Source organism: Dermacentor andersoni, chromosome 4 (genome assembly GCF_023375885.2).
Source record: "Dermacentor andersoni chromosome 4, qqDerAnde1_hic_scaffold, whole genome shotgun sequence".
Taxonomy (NCBI): Eukaryota; Metazoa; Arthropoda; class Arachnida; order Ixodida; family Ixodidae; genus Dermacentor; species Dermacentor andersoni.
The window spans coordinates 122,132,136-122,151,970 of NC_092817.1; the positions used below are offsets into that span (position 1 = coordinate 122,132,136).

General features: G+C 44.7%; 1 protein-coding gene across 1 annotated transcript in view; it reads left to right on the forward strand.

Moving 5' to 3' along the window:
* LOC126537559 (probable peptidyl-tRNA hydrolase 2) overlaps positions 1-19,835 on the forward strand; it is a 66,531-nt gene that overhangs the window by 26,170 nt on the left and 20,526 nt on the right. The window contains exon 5 of the mRNA XM_050184670.2: positions 13,072-13,186. Coding sequence (XP_050040627.1) covers positions 13,072-13,186 — 115 coding nt within the window. The remainder of the gene's footprint in view (positions 1-13,071; positions 13,187-19,835) is intronic.

Genomic DNA, 19,835 nt, shown 5'->3' on the forward strand with positions numbered 1-19,835 from the left:
TGTGACGCGACTGGCAGAGGACTACCTAGATCAAGGCTACATAATTTATTTAGACAACTTTTACACGTCGACATCCTTGTTTGTACACTTGTTGGAGCGCAAGACGCTTGCTTGGGGCACAACGCGCAAAGATCGTCGGGGCTTTCCAGCCGAGCTGAAGGACACCCCATGGGAAAAAAAAGCAAAGAGAGGAGATGTTCGCTGGCTACGGGATCAGGTCGTTCTATATTTACAATGGAAGGACAAGCCTGTTGTTCACATGATGTGGACAACCCACAGAGCCAACAAATTCGTACTTGCGAAGTGCAGAAGGAAAGTGAATAATAAGTGGGAAGAAGTATCGGTGAAAAAGCCAATGCTGATTGACAAGTACAATGGGCATGCTCGGCGTCGATAAATCGGACCAGCTGATTGGGACATACAATGTTCTGATGAAGTGTGTGCGCTGGTGGAAAACGTTGATTTTCCACAGTATAGATATTGCTGTTGTCAACAGCTTTATTCTATTTGATGAGCACCGTCGGCAGCATCCCGAAGTGCCTGAATTGTCAAGAGGTTCGCGCTTTGATCAGTTCGCGTTCAGGCTAGAGCTGGTGGAGCAGCTCATAGGACTTGAGCAACAACATCCAGACCCCAAGGCTCCTCCTGGTGTTCCCGTTACATGTGCCCCTAAGGATCAACAGCACAAGCCCCAGAAGCTTCAAAGATACAGGAATTGCAAATTGTGCTATCAAGAACGGAAAGTGGAACAAAAAGTGAACGTTTTCTGCGAGACGTGCTCCGCAAGCTTGTGCTTCACCACCTCACGCAACTGCTTTGTGCGGTGGCACGATAGCCACTAGGGATAACATTTTCCTTTGTAAAAAAATTACTTGTACAGATAGAAAGTTTATATTTGCAGGAATGTTGTATACGGCCTGTTCCTTCAAAATGTATATTTTGAATTTTTTTTTATGTTGTCTTGGTGCAAAGCAGCATCGACGTTTCTGTGGAGTTTTCTCGTTTTTGTTACAAATTTTTTATTATGTAATTTTTTCTCAATAAACTGGTAATAAATGTTTGCTTTCCAATAATACCATTAGAAAGCACATTCCCTCTTCTACAAATTGATACTAAACATTTTAATATCAAACATTTGGTGTAGCAGCAAAAAAATTGTTTACTAGACCACCCGAAAGCTGCTCATTTTCCCGCAGACAGGAAAGTGTTAAGCAAAGTACAGTTGTCCACCTATTTTGTTTGACAAGAATGTCCCGTAAAATATTGAAGGGACCCCGAACTACCCAAGAACTAGGCGAAAAAACAAATTCCATGGATATAGCATGTGCTGCTGTGAACATCTCAGCCAATTTTTGCACTCGTGCAGAACACATGGGGCTCACTAGCAGAGCGCGAAGTTGCTTTTTTCTCAAACACTCTCTCTTCAACAAAAGCCTTCCCTTCGGTCTTTTTGGTACTGTCATATTTCGTCAAGTATAGCAGATTCCCCTTCAGGGCTGCTATTGGCCAATAGCTGACATCAATCAGGATGTGTGAGCCCACCCGCCCACGTAGGAATGAAAGTTTGGCCACAATGCTTTTTGGGTTGTCGTAGCAATCAGCTCTTGTTAATTTCAATTTCAGTTAGGCTGGAACACTCAACTAGTCTTGAACTACGCAAAACTTATGTCCAGACCTTGCAATGAATAGTGGTTAGCATCTATACAAGGCACATGCACCAGTGCGCGCTCACTCTTGATCGCTCCTGGTGGGCTTCGTATTCTGTGCTTCCACGCTTCATTTGAGCGCTGCAAAGTGTGCAATCTGGATTTACCTACTATTCGTGCAGGACAAAGCTAGTCCACACCACAAAGCACGGCCAGGGTGGAGCACACCGAGTGCTCACTCCGGCCATGCCGTGCAGTTGCACATAGCCAGACGTAGCTGCGTTTGCTGTTTAATACATAAATACCACAGCCAACGCTGGGTGTCACGACAAGTCCATTCGCCGTAACACCATAGGTGGGGTATCGCCACTCTATCGCCACTGGCACTCCTACAGAACGAAGGACATTGAGGGTGAATGTGAAAGGTAAATGTTACACTCAAAGTATCTACGATCATACTACCTCGGTCTTTTTGAAAAAAATATTTTGGTAATATATTCCAGGGATGTACCATACTTGTTTAAATGTATTTTGAGGCTTCATGAGAATGTGGTTCAGAGCTTAAGGGAATAATCAAGCTGTCCAAAATTTTTTTTTATTTAAAAGCTGGTGAGCACTTTTATGGTTTGATGCTGCACCGACGAAGTCCTCTTCACTGCAGTCGCAAGACACAAGGAAAACAGGGGGGAAAAAAGAGAGAATGGGCCCAATGCACTGTGGCGATTGGTGTAAGCGAAGCTTTCGCATTCATTGCACACTGGTTTGCCATCATAACCATGGGCGTTGCCCAGACTAGTCCAACCAGGCACGTAACCAAGGGAGGGCCCAGGACCCCCCCCCCCCCCCTCCCCTCCCACGCCACCACTTCTCACACACATTCCTAAAGCGCCGCCAAATCAATGTTGAGACCTGACAGCTATTTGGCGGTTAAAATTTTGTTGCCTTTTTCACTCATTTTGGATGGCGGTAGTTATCGGCGTCTCCTGGGATGTGAAGGCCAGCATCCTCACCCATTCGGTGCCCGCGCGATTAACTCGAGATGCATTCAGTTGTAACCATCTATTCAACAGTCACGCGCATCGTTGTTGCTTCGTTAGTTCAACCTTCTTCGTCTAGACTGATCCAGGCACCAGGAAAGGGATTCAGTTCGTGGTCAGCTGGTCTGTATGCACGCGGGATAAGTTGCGACCAGATTAAATGCCACTTGCGTTTAACTTTTCTTTTTGTTTCATTATTTCCTCGAATGACGGCTCGCCGCGACGCTGACAGATCCTCGGAACCATATACCCGTGATATGGGTTAGATAATCTGCAAAATAAAATAATGCGAGACAGCGTCCATCATCAAACCCTGCAATAACCCTTAAACTCATAGGCAATGTGACTGTCACCCATTAACTTGTCTGGTTTTTTCATAATTGTACAGCACTTTTTGTGCAAAATTGGCAACTGGAAACAAGAGTCTCAAGGAGTTAAGAAATTACGTGATCTACTGAGGGAGAGGGCCGAGGCAACAGCCAAATAGGAAGGAAAACCGAAAATTAACAAATTTAGCCATTGTTTATGAAAATATTTATGGATCAATATCTCTTTATTTAAAATGGAAACAGAGAAAACACCGCCGGAAGTGGAGGACAATTCCGTGTGTTCTGAATGACGCTTTTACAGTTATAATTCAAGCCGCCTAACGTAGCCACTTCTCTGCTGTGCTTATGTAGGTGTTTTTCTAACCTTCCGCGGTGGGCGCAGCATGTCTAGAATCGCAGCTTCCTGCGTCATACGCGGTTGTACGCGACTGGCAGCCACGCATCGTTACGGAACTTCCCAAGTAACAATATGGGTCGGTTGTGACACTTGTTAGAGAAGTAAATGAGGGATCCAAAATAACTGTGATTGTTCTGCAAATATATATTTCTGTATAATTCTTTGAGAACTAATTCAAAAAACGCTACTATAGTCAGATACACCTTAAGTCTGCAATGAAGCCCCGCCCACGCCCTCATAACCACCAGCCACTGTTCCTCCGCGAGGCTGCAAATAATTCGTACTTCAAACTGCTTCTGTTACCCAAATAAGGCAGTAACTAAAAATTTTATAATTTCCCTTGTCTATTATAGTGTAATGGCGAATGCCTAACTGTTCATTGAACTGAAATAACATACTTGCTTCACTACAACTATTTGTTGTGAAGTTTCACTTCAGTTGGCAGTGAAGTTTCATCTGTAAAACGGGTGCAGCAGTGAAATTAACTGCACTGCAGACTTTTGAAGACTTCATACATTTTGTCCATGTCTTTTGCACACCTCATTGCTTCTGCAGATAAAAAGACTCTTCAAGAACATCAGACGCTCTGGAGGTATCAAGCACAACGCCATTTTGAAAAGGCCACGCGATGACGATTTTGTTTGCTTCTGTTATTGGCTGGCGGAGTAACCTAACTCCGTGCGGTCCATGCGCCTTTGTTGCTAGCTGCTGTTTTTTTTTTAAGTTCTATTCTACTAACGTAATCCTTATTTTACACTTTTGCCTCTTTACTTGTTTTTGGCAGTGCTCTTTCTGTGCTTCTTTCCTGCGTGAGTCCATTTGATGTGGTTCTGCGTTTGCCAAGTAAAGGAGAGGTGTATCGAAGAGGCGTATGTTTAAAATATACTTTATTTCATTTCTCTTTTGTGGGTTTACGCATTCTTATGGTGTATGGTGGGCGTTATTCACATTTGTACTAGTAAAGGTAACCCCCCCCCCCTAATTTGCATAGAAAAGTTACCTTGGGTTGCCCCCCCCCCCCCCCCCCCCCCCCCCCCCCCCGAAAAAGAAATCCTGGGTACATGCCTGAGTCCAACACTGAAGGCTATGCCTAAATGCTATGAAAAAATTGTTGCAGAAGCAGTGCACTCACCGAGTGAGTGAGTGAATGCGTGAGTGAGTGAGTGAGTGAGTGAGTGAGTGAGTGAGTGAGTGAGTGAGTGAGTGAGTGAGTGAGTGGGTGGGTGGGTGGGTGGGTGAGTGAGTGAGTGAGTGAGTGAGTGGAGTGAAACAACTTTATTTGGTCCACAATAGACGCGAGTAAACTCAACGCCGGCTGGCTAGGCTCACTCAAGGACCATCCGAAAGCACTTTTATTTGCAGCAAAAGTAGTTCGTTAGTTGGAATCTTTCAGTTGTTTTTGCTGGGAATTTGTCCTTTTCTTCAGCACGTCAAGGATAGCTCCTTTAGACTTCAAGATCGCGGAGAGCAAGTTCTGAGGTATCCTGAAATGATCGAGACTGCTTGCAGGATATTAGTCTTATCCTCAGATGAGAGGGCGTTTTGTTTAATCCTACTGTCTTTACCACAGGAGGCAGACAGCATTGTCAACAACAAAAACGCCTATTGTATTTATTTGATTATAAGGCGAGGGTGAAGTTGGAGAATCCAAGAAAAAGAAATTAATGGTACATTTGGTTGGTCTTTACCCCTCTCTAACTCATATTGCAACAAGTTGGAGCATGCTTTTGATCGGAGCCAAACAAAGCATGACCAAGCCAAACATGTAGCTGCTCATAAGAGCAATCAGAGGTCGAATGAGGAAACACATCAGGGCATCTGCTGTCCTAAAAAGCAAGGCGTATAGGCATAGCAGGTACCATGCCAACAATGGAAGCTGCAAGAGCCACTTGAATGGAACTGTGTGGTGCCCCGGTACATATTAATGCTGAGAATTGTTCCCTTGCTGCCTCCGTGCATTCGTGGCCCAGTGCACTGAAACTTTGGGCTGCTGTGCCGGAGGAACCTGTGTGAGGTTCAATTCTGCCCAGCACCACGGAAATTTTATAGAATCTTTTTAAAGGGCCCCTCACCAGGCCCCATAGCAAATTTTGGTTATACGTTGCAAGTTGTTACACGTCCTCTAGAGAGCGTTCTGCCACAAAACTTTTTCAAATCTGCTCAGTAATCCCTTTCAGGGTCAGTGACGTAAATATACGGCGCTGTCTGTACGTTTAAAAAGCACGCCAATTTCCTAACTTTTTCTTTTCTGTGATGTGTTGCCACTATGTGGGAATACAGTTCATTTTTTTCGCGCACCTCCCTCTCTCGGTTTTTGTTGCATGGTTTGTTTTAGAGCTAGTTTGCTCCTGCGTGTCTATATACTACCACTCGCGAATTGGCGCGTGCGCTGGCGGGAGGCGGTCTGGGTTTTGTTCCGCAGGCGGTTTCGGCTTCTTGCGCTTGCAAAACTGATGGCTATCTCGTTACTAATTGCTCAAAGGGCAACTGCTTGTTTCTCGCTCGTTTAGTGCTCACAGGGGTGCACATAGGAAGGATGCCGCCGGGCATGCGTTTCCGTTGCTTTTTTCTTTTTTTGGAGACTCACGAAAACTACCATGTTTACTCAAATCTAGGCCGATGTTTTTTTTTTTTTTTGAGAAAACGATGTGCGGAAATTGGGGAGGTCGACTTAGATTCAAGTACCATGGTTTGACCGCTAAAGGCCCAGCTGCGCTAGCGGCATGACAGCTCCCCATGCACCGATCTCAGGCTGCCGTGTGCAGGTGAGGAGAGGAGACGGCGGAGGAGAGAGTAGATGGCGGTACTTTTCTTATATAGGGAATTTAGCCGGCAAGGGTGGATTGTGTCACGTGATTATAGCGCCGGTGATTGCCATACACTTTGACACCCCCTTCTCTCTTCCTCCCGCGTGGCGCGGGCACGAAGTTGGTAGTTTTCTGAAAGCGATCGTTCAGTGCAGTCGTGTTGGTTGAGTTTTGGAAGTGTCACGCCTTAACCACGTGCTCACTAAACGCCTGCGCCACCTGTGCTTGAAAAGCGATGGCACCAACCAAGCGGTGCCACTACAGTGCGGCCTTTAAGCGAAAGGGCGTTTTGCATGTGGAGAAAACTTCGAACCTGCAAGCGCAGCGCAAGTTTGACATGCACGAAAAGAATGTGCGACGATGGCACATCCCACTTGGCGTCCACTGGACCAAAAACGGGCCGACACCATGAGGTGGAAGAAGTTGTCGCCTATTTTATCACGGAACAAAGGGAAGCGGGAATGCCGTGATGACAGATTATCCAGGCGAAATCCAGGGAAGTTGCCCACGTGAAGGGTGTCGCATGAGGCAATTTTAAAGCAAGAGGGGCTGGGCAATGCGCTTTATGAAACGGTTCGGGTTCAGTCTGAGACGATGGACCTCCGTGTGTCAGAAGCTGCCCGCTGACTTCGAGGAGAAGCTTGTCAAGTTTCAGTGCCACGTGATGGACAAACAATGGGAAAAGGGCTACCAACTGGGGCAAATTGCAAACACCGATCAGACCCCGGTGTTCTTCAATATGCCAATGGCACACATTGTGAACAAAAAGGTGCGAAGGAAGTCAAACTTAAGACAGCGGGTTACAAGAAGCAACGAACGACAGTAATGTTGTGCTGCACCGCCGATAGACGAAAACTCCCCTCATACATAATATTCAAGTGCAAGACTCTACCAGCAGGTGACAAGTTCCCCAGAAATGTTGTTGTGCGCGTTCATGCCAAAGTTGGATGTCCAGCGGCTTGATGGAGGACTGGGTGAAAACGGTTTGGGAACGCCGTCCAGGGGCCACCTTGTGCAAGCAGTCACTTCTAGTCCTCGATTCCTACCGCGGCCATCTTACTGACAGCGTGCAGACCACGCTTTCTCGTGCTGGGACAGTTCAAAAAGTGTTGTATTTCAAACGCGATGGACAGAAACGAGGATGATGCCATCTGGGATGAGGTCAGCAACAAAGTGGACAGCGATGTTGTGGACGATGATGACGACGACAAATAAACTTTATTCGTACGTGCCTACGGAGTGTGCGCTTACACAATAAAAATGCTGGGTTTTCTGCCGATGAAACAGAGTATTTTTCATTCGGCTTACATTTGAGGTAAGTTTTTTGTCTGGCTTCGGACTTTAGGGGTGTTGGCTTAGAATCGGATTCGGCCTAGATTCGAGTAAATACGGTAATTCCCTGTGGTTGGCGATAAGATAAGACAAAGCGCCAGCACGTCCTGGATGTACGAAACATAGGACTCCATGGGGAATTGGGCACGGGAGGCCAGTTCCTGCTTTGCGGCAATTTTACGGCCGGCTGGTTTGCCAAACAATTCTGTTAACTTCTATTTGCATTCGTCCCAGCTGGTCAGCTCCTCTTCATGGTTTTTGAACCACGCCTTTGCCGTGCCTCTTAGGTAGCACAACAGGTTTGCTAGCATAAGCATAGGGTCCCATCTGTTGATTCCATTCACACATTCTTACATAACCACCCACTCTTCAACGTCAGCGCCATCAGTCCCGCAGAAAGTTCCAGGATCCTTAGGTTACACGACCACAAACGAAGGGAACAGCGACGTAGTGGGCGATTGTGACATTGGAGGTGGCAACGGTGTTAATCCCGAGTGCTCACAGTCATTCATGGTGAGGACGGTGATGCGACGTCCACTGCGGAGCTCCGTTTCCAGCCGTGGTACCCCGCACCTCCCACGAATATGCTACGAGGATGTTGGGAGTATAAGACTATTTGCAATGTATATACAAGCAGAGTCAGTGGGGTTAAAATGGCTGACTAGTAACAACACTTAGTACCCAGCGTCTTACGATCTTCGTCTTCCTCTCTCTTCTTTTATGCTTCCGTAACAATATGATGTGCCTATATATGTGCACCCCAAGTGCCTTTACTTGACACCTTACTCGCTAGCTTATAGCCTCTGAGGTCTGGCAGCACATCCTGGGTGCACTGACCAGCTAAATTGTTGCTGCCAGCAAGGACGCTGCTCCTTATTGAATAATAAACACTAACGATTCAAATGGTGCAAACTCCTATTCGTATTCATACACAAAAACGAACTACAGTTAAACCTCGATATAACGAAGTCTGTAAAATCGGCAATTTGCTTTGTTATGTCGAAATTTCGTTCTATTGAAATTCGACCTTTTATACAGATAAGTACAGCCGCCGATCGATTTTGTTGCCACAAATGGAGCCGCAGAATGTTTCTAATTATTGGGCAGTCGAAAAAAGCAAATTTGAATAAGAAAACAATTAATTTTGATGAATATGGGAGTTGGCACTAAATGATACGGTCTCATGCCATGTACATCGACGATATCTTCTTGGTGGTATGAATTAAGCAAAGCCAACCATGCTCGTACGTCCACTCCGCCCCCGAGGCCAATATCATCGCCCGCACTGGGAGGATGCTATCAGGAAAAGCGCCAGCAGCGGGGAGCGAATGCTTCGTTTGCCTCTCACTATAACGGGTGACCGAAACTCAAGATTACGCAACCTCCAATACTACATGCATGGTAGGGCTGCTGACATGGTGCTACGCTATCTCGGCACACCCACTCTTTGCATATGCGGCAGATAACCTCTAAAGCAGGGTCCGCGGCTACGCATGCGTTCAGCCCGCGCTTACAGCCATGCGCAGCCACGGCCGAGACGTGCACCTACTAACCCCTTCCAATCCCCACCCCTGTCCACTCGCGCGCACTTGATCGCATTACTGAGAGCTCGCTCCCCTCCCCCTCTTTCCCTTTGCTCATGGTGGAAGGCGTGAAGCCACCATCTTTCTTCTCTTACCCTCGCATACTTTCACTCGTACCTAAAGCACACAGTGCGCGGGGCGCGGTAGGAACTTATCGCACTTGGACTTCGCACAGAACATGATGCTGCTCCACTTTGGCGGTCACTCTTGTCGCAACTGTGGGGTGTGACTTGAGAGGTACATTTGCAAACAGCCGCTTGTAATTCATTTCATTTGACCATCTGCGTCTGCGGAAGTTTCCATTTATTGTCTCGCCATTCCTTTGCAGCGGCAGTGAGATTTTGTTATATTGAAATTGCATACAAACACACTTCCTTATATTGAGGTTCTAATTACATGGTGTTCTATGGACAAGAGGTTATGAAAAGTTAAATACTTCGTCATATTGAGAATTTCGTTATATTGAAGTTCGTTATATCGAGGTTTAACTGTATTTGATATTTTTGAATAGTATTTGAAACTAACCAAATATTTTGCAACAACCAAATGTTACTCTGGTTACTGATCTCTGTCTGCTAGACAAAGCATCGCAAATCATCAGAAGTGCAACAACAAAAACTTTTGAAGCAATGCAGAAAGAACATGGGTAATGTAAGCTGTGTTTTTGGTTTCGCAGCGGAGCCCTATATGGCAGCCTGTGATATTTGCTTACAGTCGGACATTTGGGGTTTTTGGCAGTCTAGTCATGTTCTATCTATTATGCTACAGCCGGTGATGCTTTCGTTGCAGCAAGCTCTTTACATTTGTCTGTGTTATACCACTTGTTCAGCAGTTGTAATGTGAAGCATCTTTTGCCTCATTCTTGCACTTTGCGGCAGGTAGGTAAGTTCCTGCCTTGCTTCGCTTTAAGAAAAACAAAATAATGCGTGACCGATGTTGGAATCGAACCTCTGCCATCAAGCGCAGTAGCCAGGTGCTCTAACCATTAGGCCACAATTGCGCACATGCTTCCTTCATTTCAAAGCCAGCTAGCTTTTTGAAACACTCAGGAGCGTACACCGCATGCCACTTTGTCGTCTTCCTTGTGACAGCTCACAATTTGAGGCACCATGTTAGCCTGCACTACCTCCTGGACTGGCCCACTTTGCCCACTACTTTTCTCATAGCAGCTTATGCTACATAGAAACTGTGCAACTTTGTATAGACCTCATGGTCGCCCAGGTTAATGAAGCTTTAATGTCTCTTCACCTAAGTACAAATGCCATTGCTGTTTTAACATACACCACATGAAATAGCCATATGTATGTATGATTGTAGAGCACGTAGTCGCTCATGATATCACAATCAGTGTTTCTCTTGCTTACACTCATTCACTACCTATGTAGAGCGCAACAATCGTCTTGTCATAGACTGGCATAGAAGTTATGCCATTGCCGCGACGAGGTTGTCTGCAAGGCGGTTGCCATCATGCTGATGTCACACACATGTAGGTTTGCGGCATACAGAAACTACTCAAGTTGCAGGAACAAACACATTAGTCTACTTGGTATCATTTTAGAGTCCCAAACTATGCTGGATAGCCAGGTATCTTCAAAATGCTTTGTAAACATAGATTTACACAGTGCGTGAAATCCACACAATTTTTCTTTTTTTTTTTTTAACTTCTGATCTTCTTTCTGCAACCCTTTATTTACCCTTTTTGAAAAGAAGCTAGTCGTACAGCAGCCATCATTCCTTGGAAAGCTTATTTGCAACCAGACTCTAAAGTTATTGAAAAAGCTGTTCGTGCAACTTTTTTTTTTTTTTCATGACAGTTAGGGATCTTTTGCTGAAAACTGACCTTTTGTCCCTGAAAGCTCACTGTCTTTTTCGCACGTCTCAGAAAAGGTGTGGTTCCTAGTTATACAGAGATAAATATTCCTGGTGTAGATATGTGCATCTGCATTTGGCTATGCAATATTCTACTCAGTATTCGATATTCGCTATTAAATTTGTATTCAAAAAAGCTAAAATTTGCTCTCGTATGTGTATATATATATATATATATATAGGGCTCTTCCCGAAGTGTTGGACAGCACCTACCAAAGGAATGATGGGGTATGTAATTATTTTTGACAAGGAGAAAGGTTCTATGCCTAGCAAGACACAAAGAAACCTCTTTCATTTGTTAGTTTTTTTGTTGTTTTTTTTTCTTCTGAGTATGGAGAATTGGAGACGTGTAGCATACATGTGCCCGCATTCTTGACTTATTACAGTTTATGAAAGAATGAGATTGGGCACACTGATAAGAACACTCGATTCTGTTAATTTCACCTTGGCAGGAATGATGAAATTGATCGATTGATCTAGCAAATCGAATAAGAGGCAGGAAAAAAACATCCAAACTTACTACTAACCATTCATTTGGCAGTAGTATTTACCTAATATGAGCAGGCTCCCTAAATCTAATGCATGCCCTGTTTTTTATGGATTCGGGGTAAAATACAATGTTACGATAACAAAAAAAAATGCCTTTGATTTTGGCAATAAGAAAGGTGAAACTTGTAGAGTTTATCTTCACAGAATGGAAATTTATTTACACTTTCATCATCAGCAATCTCGGGCAGCTATTTATCGCTGTTTATGGATGGACCGCAACTTGCTGCTCTCCTTCTAGTCTATCGTGCTTGGCATTCTGCATTTCTCGAACCATTTCTCGTGCCAGAAATGGGTGACATGACACTGTCGCCACTAACTTAGCGCATGGTATAACTTGTCTTTAGAATGAACATTTGTAATGTAATTTTTTTGCTAGAGCTAAATTTTACAAGTCGTTGGTAGCAGTGTCTTTTAAGTGCCACGTCATTGCCATCCTACACTTCTGCTGACATCTTGTGATGAAAATTGTCATGATGCAGCTTTTACTGTAGGCTATAAAAAATGCATAGGGGGTGGTTTAGGTTTCATATTGACTTGTAACACGCAGGCAATTTCCAGACCAATTTTCTTTTAAAACGTACTATTGAGAAAATTGGTAAATATGTAATCATTCTTTTGAGCTGCCGTTCTTGTTTCAAAATCTGCTGAAGGCAGTCCGAAAATCCACATTTTCAACTGGGGATAACAAGTCTTGGCCACACATTCACTGCTCGCTAGCACCACCAAGACAGGCAGGCGCTGCAATCATTGAAGTGGCAATTGGGTACTTGGGGTCAAGCGTAGGCATGCTGACCAGTTGAGTTCAAATTATCTGACGAGGGCGAATTCCAGGATCAAAATAGTGAGTTCTGGCCCACAGAAATGTATGGGCACTGGCTGGGACTTTTGGTTGGGATCAAATTAACCGAAAAATCGAATTAACAGGAGTCGAATTAATGAAAATCCACTGTAGTGGTAATATGGATGTAAGCCAGCGATGCAGTTAATGGTAGAATCAAACAAGCAGCCCTAAAGTAGACACTTCTGGGCAATTGGGCAATATCCATGTGTATGGAACAAGTCAGGTAGGTCTGTTTGAGACTGGTATTCATCGTGTGAGTTGTCTTGGTTGCATTTGTGTTGCCCCATCGTAACAGGGTGCGTGGACTCTGGTTAAGTCATTCTATGCTGACTGCATGCTGCATGAAATGACTTCTGACTCTTGTTCATATAACAAATTATGTGCATTTATGGATTTATTGGTCCAAGTTAAATTAGCCGAGCAGCATAACATGTATGAGCTACAGCCTGGCTCTTTTTCCTCATTGTTGGTCTTGGCCTTTTACAGAAGTTTAGTAGAGCTACGAAACACCTCAGTGTTATTTCTGCATTTGCGTGCACGCAGTGCTGTGCATATTGTTCAACCAAATGTAGTAGTCCTATCACAATAAGTCGAAGTGCGGTTCAGATGTCATCCCTGTGTACATGTCTCAAGGTGTCATCCTCTGATACGCTCTCTCCTGGTGATCTTTCTCATTTCCAGAGAGACCAAAATAGCCCTGCGTGCCAATTCCACTCAGCATCTGTTGGATTTGGACAAAAAAGCGACAGAGCTTGGCCTGCCTACATACCTTGTCCAGGATGCCGGAAGGACACAGGTATTGGTTTTGCTTGTGGTGTGTGTGCATGTTGCCACACATAAATTAAGCTTAGCTTCCAAAAGAAGTGTTTGTTGTGTGAGTGCAGAGCTACTGAATGCTTTTTGACACAGATATTGTTCATATAGGAGCCATAAATGCCACTACTATGTTGGACTGAAGCTTTACAGAACAGATTTTTCTCCCAGATGAGAAGGGAATATCTTACAAAAATTGACCTGACTTAGTCATGCAGTTTCTCTTAAAAGTCATGTCACCAGGCCTTCTATGAAAATTTTAGCTTTGCCTGGGAGCCTTTCATCGCAGGAATTTTTAAAAAGGTTGCTGTTAGAGATAGAAAGAATAGATAGAAACAAACAAAATGTTGTGAGGCCATGATGCAAGGAGATAAGGTAAGCACCCTGCATACAGGCTCTTGTTTCCGTGACTAATGCGCGCAGGTAACATTCCTCTTCTGCCTCCTCCGATGTTAGAATCAAAGGCCCACATGTCATTTGATCCACATGACGTCCACTTACATTTTTTTGCCTCTTCCCTCTTGGTTTTGGAATTCGTCGGTTTGTTATGGAGTAAAAGGGACTGATCCTGGAAGTGGTGTAATCGAAACCTGTATCTGCAATCAAAGGTGACGACTTGGGGTGCTGATTCTGATACAAGCGCACAATGTGTGTTCTCGCAAGTGTGTTAGTGTGGTTTGTGATACGGGACAATCCTGTGGGCAATGCAAGCAGAGGCATGGGTGTGCCAATCTTGATAATGCATTGCATCGCAGTCGCTCAGGCGTGGTGTGTTCATCCATCTTCCATGCAAACGCTTTCTTTGTGCGTCTTGCTGAGCGCATGTAGGGCCAGTTCTCCCACGCAGCTTAGCTGTGGAGAGGGAGAGCACAAAAACAGCTACGACTTTCGTGTGAAGTTTTGAGAGTGAGTGTTTGAACAGTAGTTCTGGTTTGCACATCATTAACGGGGGATCCGACGAGAGATCAAAATGGGTTCGAAAATGTATCCTTTGGTTTCCTTTGAGTATTTTATATTCAGTGCGCATATCACTCGGTAGCACGAAAGTGAAGTTTGTTTCTTGAGTAACTGAATAATTTAGGAGAAAAAAATACTGCAGTTCTTCAGTGTTGAGTTGTCATTTTCATGCACCAGGCATTCTCGCAAATTCACAATATAAAATACAAAATATTATGACTACAAAGATTTTTTTTAAATATAAAACGTGTACATAAAGAACAGCAAGCTAGCGTTGTACAATACGATACCCACCATATTTATTTCAGTTTATTGGTGCAGACACCTTTATTTAGAATTTGTACTGGTCGTTCTGAGATTTCCATTGCTACAGCTACATGCGACACGGACTGTCTCCTGGATTGACCCACTTTGCTATGCCACTCGCTCGCCAGGGTTGGGGATTATCATGATGGCATGGCAATGACTGTATGAAGACAATGCAGGGACAACTGTGGAATGATGAAGCAGGAATGTCGTCGATGGAATGACGAAGGTGGTATGTTGACGACAACATGAGGACAATGGGATGACATTTCTGAAACAGTTGACTTTGGTATAATAACGACAGTGTACCGATGACAGCATGAGAATGATGGCATGACAGTAAATGTTTCATGAGAATCAGATGATGAAGTGTGTACAACTGCGGTGGCATCCTGACGACGGTATGACAACGAATGCATGACAACACCTGTTGACGACAACACACTGACAACGGGGGCATGATTATGATGGAATGATGTCGATGGAACAACAAAGGCTTGGCAAGAACATCACGACAATTGGATGAAATTTCTGAAATGATGACAGTGGTACAATGACATTGTGTTGATCGCATGACGAGAGTCTGATGACAACGATGGAAAAACCATGACGGCATCAAGACCACAAACACATACGTAGTGGATAAAGCTAGCAGTCAACTTGGGTCATTGGGTCAGCATGAGAGGCTAGATAGACAGACTCAAAAGTGCCTGAAGTAGGCAGAGAATGCTAATTGCATTAAAAAGTAGGGGTGTGCAAATACTATTATCTTTTTAATTAGATATTCATTTACTCAAATGATTCAGTACAACTTTCAAATGGCTAAAACTGTCCATGCCGTCGAATCTCCATAGAACATACTTTTGGATATAACTGACCATTCTTCTTACTTAAATCTTCTGCCTGTATCATTCATGCAACAAATTTCATCTTTATCGGACCTGGTTGTAACAGAGTATCGACTACAGCGGACAAATTGCCTAGATTGTGTCAATACAACATACTTTGCTGCGGCGACGCATGCATGCAGCAGTGTACGGCATGCACTATTTCTGGCCACAATCGAAATGTGAGAAAATGCTCATTTTCTTAAAGAATGAAGGCACTAGCGTCAGACTTTCCGCAGCAGTGTGCACGTGCAACACCCTGCTGGCTGACGAAAGGTCTTTCTGGTCAACCATGCAAGCAGCTCAGTGCCACCAAAGTGCCGAAGGTTCCGCTAGGCCTAACCCACAAAGTGAAGCCGTGGCAGATGACGCTTCAAAAAAAGCTGCCAATGATTGCAACACTTTATTTATTTATTGATACTGCAATCCCCACCGGGATTTTAGCAGGGTGGGTTACAATACATGAGAGAAAATACAACATAATGGCAAACGAAATATATGTACATGCCTAGGTCACAGTCAAGAAAGAATAAAAGAAAAATTAAGCAAAACATTTATCAAATGTGCAAATGAAATAGACGAACACTCAACGCATAAATCATATAGGCAGTCACTATAATATAACCAATTATGTTTCAGCCATCAAGAAGAGATGCGAAAGCTGACAAAGAGTCTGCTTGAACGATACAGCTGCTGAGATTATTCCAGTCTCTCACAAGAAAGAACATATAGACTGCTATTTTCCGCATCCATTCTGCGAAGAGCGCAATTCGATCGAACCGTTTCGCGTGCAGTGCAGCAGCGGCTGGTTGTAAAGCCCCTCAGTGATTAAAAGCAGCGCCAACTCCGCCGCCGCCCCCCCCCCCCCCCCTTCTTCATGCTCGTTTTTCACTCTCTGGCACCTCTGCCTCCACGGTGGTGCCACCAACACTGCTTCAAAGTAGGATACTGTCTCAAGTAATTTTGTTTGTAGAGTGGTAATTGGAGTTGAGTACTTGCAATTTATTTCATCTTTCTCAGCAGTTACATTCCTAATGTTTACTGCAACATCAAGAAATCAAGAAGTGTGTGTTCCCCTGTGTGGAATATGCGCTTACCATTGCACGGAGTATGGGCTGAAAGGAGCCGCGGCATGCTAGACTATGCGTGTTCGTGCGCCAATTTTCTCTAATCTGGTTGTGGTCGAACACAGTTTGAAGTGCTCAGTGCGCATAGAAAAGCTTTGCAAACACAGCTGTCGTGGTACACCCACGCTTCCAGTTGTGACTACTCTTGTGCTTGTGTGGTGTGTGTGTGATAGTGCGCTTGTTTTTAGTACAAGTCTACGCATTAATTTGCTTTTCTACGTCCCAGCACATTCAGTGCCATGGACACAACCAATATTACATGTGACTGCTGTGACGTAAGCGTCAGAACAGAACACAATAGAAAAAGTGCAGTGCTCAAAAGATTGTCGGGAAGGTTCGTGCACAGTGCTGAAGAGATGCTCTACATTTCACATCAGGTATTAAGGACAAGTACCCAGGACCGTGGAAGTAGCGTGGGCCTGGTGGTCTGGAGCTTAGAACAGTGGTTGTAGGATCGCACCGCTGGCACCTGCATTTACAGACTGTGCACCCAGGTGTTCAGGATCATGCTGCTGACCCCACTTTGCAGCAGCTCGCGAGTCCCGAGGGGGCCAGGCAGAAGACAGTGGCGACGTAACGAGTAACAACGAACATTTAATTACATCGTTACGGAGCGATCAGCTCTATAAGCTTCTTGTCGGAGAGCGACACACACTCTAACTTGCACAAGTCTGCTGAAGGCTAAAGTCCCTTTGTGTAGGTGTCTTTATATAGAGTGGAACACCCTCACTCAAGAGAACCTTGATAAGGACGAGTAACAACATTTTTCTCAACAACTTGCAGTTTATGAATGCACTGTGCAAATACGCTTAAATGTTTATGTACAGTGCTCACGGATTGAAATAGGACACGGAGCATTTAGTACAACCCTACATATGTGCAAAGTACGTGAGAGCACAATGTCATGTCGCTAGGAATTTGGTCACCATAGGTGGCGAGGGCTCCGATGTAAGTGTACGCGCCAGAATTACGTCGATGTGACACGAACTGCAGCCGGTTGAAGCGAAAGTATGCGCATTACTTAGCCCTAAATTGACGCGTTTCATTCCGTGAGCACTGTACATATCAAAGACAGAATTCATTAGTGAAAACGCCTGTGTCTGCATGGGATGAGCTTAACTTGCACGTCTTGACAGGATCATAGCTAGTTTTTTTTTTTCTGCTTCTAGTAATTGCTAGACTAGTGGTGAGCGAACTGTGGCATATGGTACAGTACAAAATCACATTGTATTACATAAATTACAACTTGAAACTTCCAGTCTGTATCAAAGAACCAGTTGTCCTATAGAAGCCAGCAAGTGACATTTTGTTCAGTTTTCTGCACTTTTCTTAAATAAAGGCACTGATCCTGATCGAAATTCTCTAGTGCGATTGGCTCTCTCGCACATTTTGTGCAAAGGAGCCAATCACGACCGAGAAATTCGATCCAGACCGGGCTTGATCACAATCAAAAGTGTGCCGTGTGACACCCGTATTACACAACTGCATGGGGCGCAGAGTATTACGCTTAAGTGCTCATAAAAAGTTTGAAACAAAGCTTATAGTGCCCTGGAAATTATTTCCAGAAATTGAAGAGCGTTTTACTCTGCTTGGAGGTGGCAGACATACACTGAACCATGGCATGCAACGAAAGCACATTTCCTGTGTCGTTTACAGTCATTGCCATACATTGAGAAGGTGACAGCATTCATTAGTGACCCTGTTTTATTCTGCGTTATTCTTAGAAGAAGCCATGCTGATGGACTAGTTGGTCTTCGCATTTTTTCTTCTCAGGGACACCATCTTTTTTGTGCTCCTTGTGTCCGGGCATATGCGTTTTACGGTTTATCTAGTAAGAGTAGCGAGCTGACCAAACAGCCAAAGTGGGAGCTTCAGCAGAAACGGTGACTCTGCGTTACCCCTGAAACAACGTCTTGGGGGCGGAACACAACTGGCACGGCCAATAAGTGGAAGCATCTCTGCTGAGGTGTCTGTGTAGTTACCAGCCTGTGCTTATCATCTATCCCCATTCTCGCACAAAACTCAGTGCACGAGTCGAAACAATGTTATCGAGGGTGGCGCCGACTGAAAGGTTAATATTTTGAAGAATACTTATGTATTGAGCACCCGTTTGCACCCTGTATGCTTGAACCGTTTCGTGCAGACCATTACTATATATATATTTTTTTGTTCAGGTTGAGTTCAGGTTCAGGCACATGTTAGGAATATCAGTTCAGGTTCAGGTTCAGCTACAGCTAGAATTCCGATTCTGGTGCAGTTATTGGTTTGGGCTCGAGTCCATACCCTCATTATGACGAATTAATGTGATGAATTAATTTTAATTCCCCTTGAAGTTCTATAGAAGCCCTTAAATTGAATTTAAAATCTTATTTAACTAAGCTAAAATCTTCTTTTGAGTGGGTATGATGAACTAATTTTATACAGTTGAACTGGCTTATAACGATACCAGTTTAGCAATATATCGGTTATAACAATGAGAAGCTGCTGCACCGTCAACTTTTGTATGTTTTGCATGGGGAAGTAACCCGCTTACTACAATGCCCCAATGCCACATTATCGGTTATAACGATGAAGTCTGGCTGCTCGGCGTCCGAGCCGAAAAGTAGTGAAATGCGAAATCCTTGAAAAGAAAATAAGAAAACGAGAAATTCGAGCCGCTGCACAATGGCCCACTGCTCGAACGGCCGCCGCGCGCTCATTTTCCAGCCTTCGCGCGCCTCTCTCCCATCACCCTTCCACCCCTCCGAACACAAATGGACTGCTCCCATATCTCTACGCCGCGCCACCCTCCGAAACACGAATGGACCGCGCCAACTGCGCTGCTCGCATCTCGCTCGCTGACTCCTCATTCAGCGCAGTTCTGCAAACAGTGTAATCGCCCGTGTTCGTCTTTGTTGGTTGCATTAAAATCGTTCCTGGCCACGTGGTTTCTCAGCCTCTTTTGACTCGCCGCCGAAATGGAAAATGATTGACCCGCCCACTGATAATCGGCAATGCATGATGTTGCCGGTGAAAAGAAAGCGCACGGCTATAGATTCGGAAACTAAGTGCTTCTAACCAATGAGGCGATCGCCGCGAACGTGCTTGCATCGGAAAGCGACGGCGACGACGGCAGCGATGACGCGGTAGAGCAGGCTGCCTCAACTTTGTCCTCACAGGAGTTCCGGCAGATGATTCAGTCCCTCTGGGGCTTCGTTTTCGCGAGGAACCTTCCGCTGCACTACGTGGAGCACCTGGATACCTTGGAGAAGGATGTCTGCAAGGATGACGGACATAGGGTTTTCTCGTGCAATGCAGTGCGACGTACGTGGCGAGACGCTTGTGGCGATCTCGCTTCAGCGTTTCTTCTGGATTT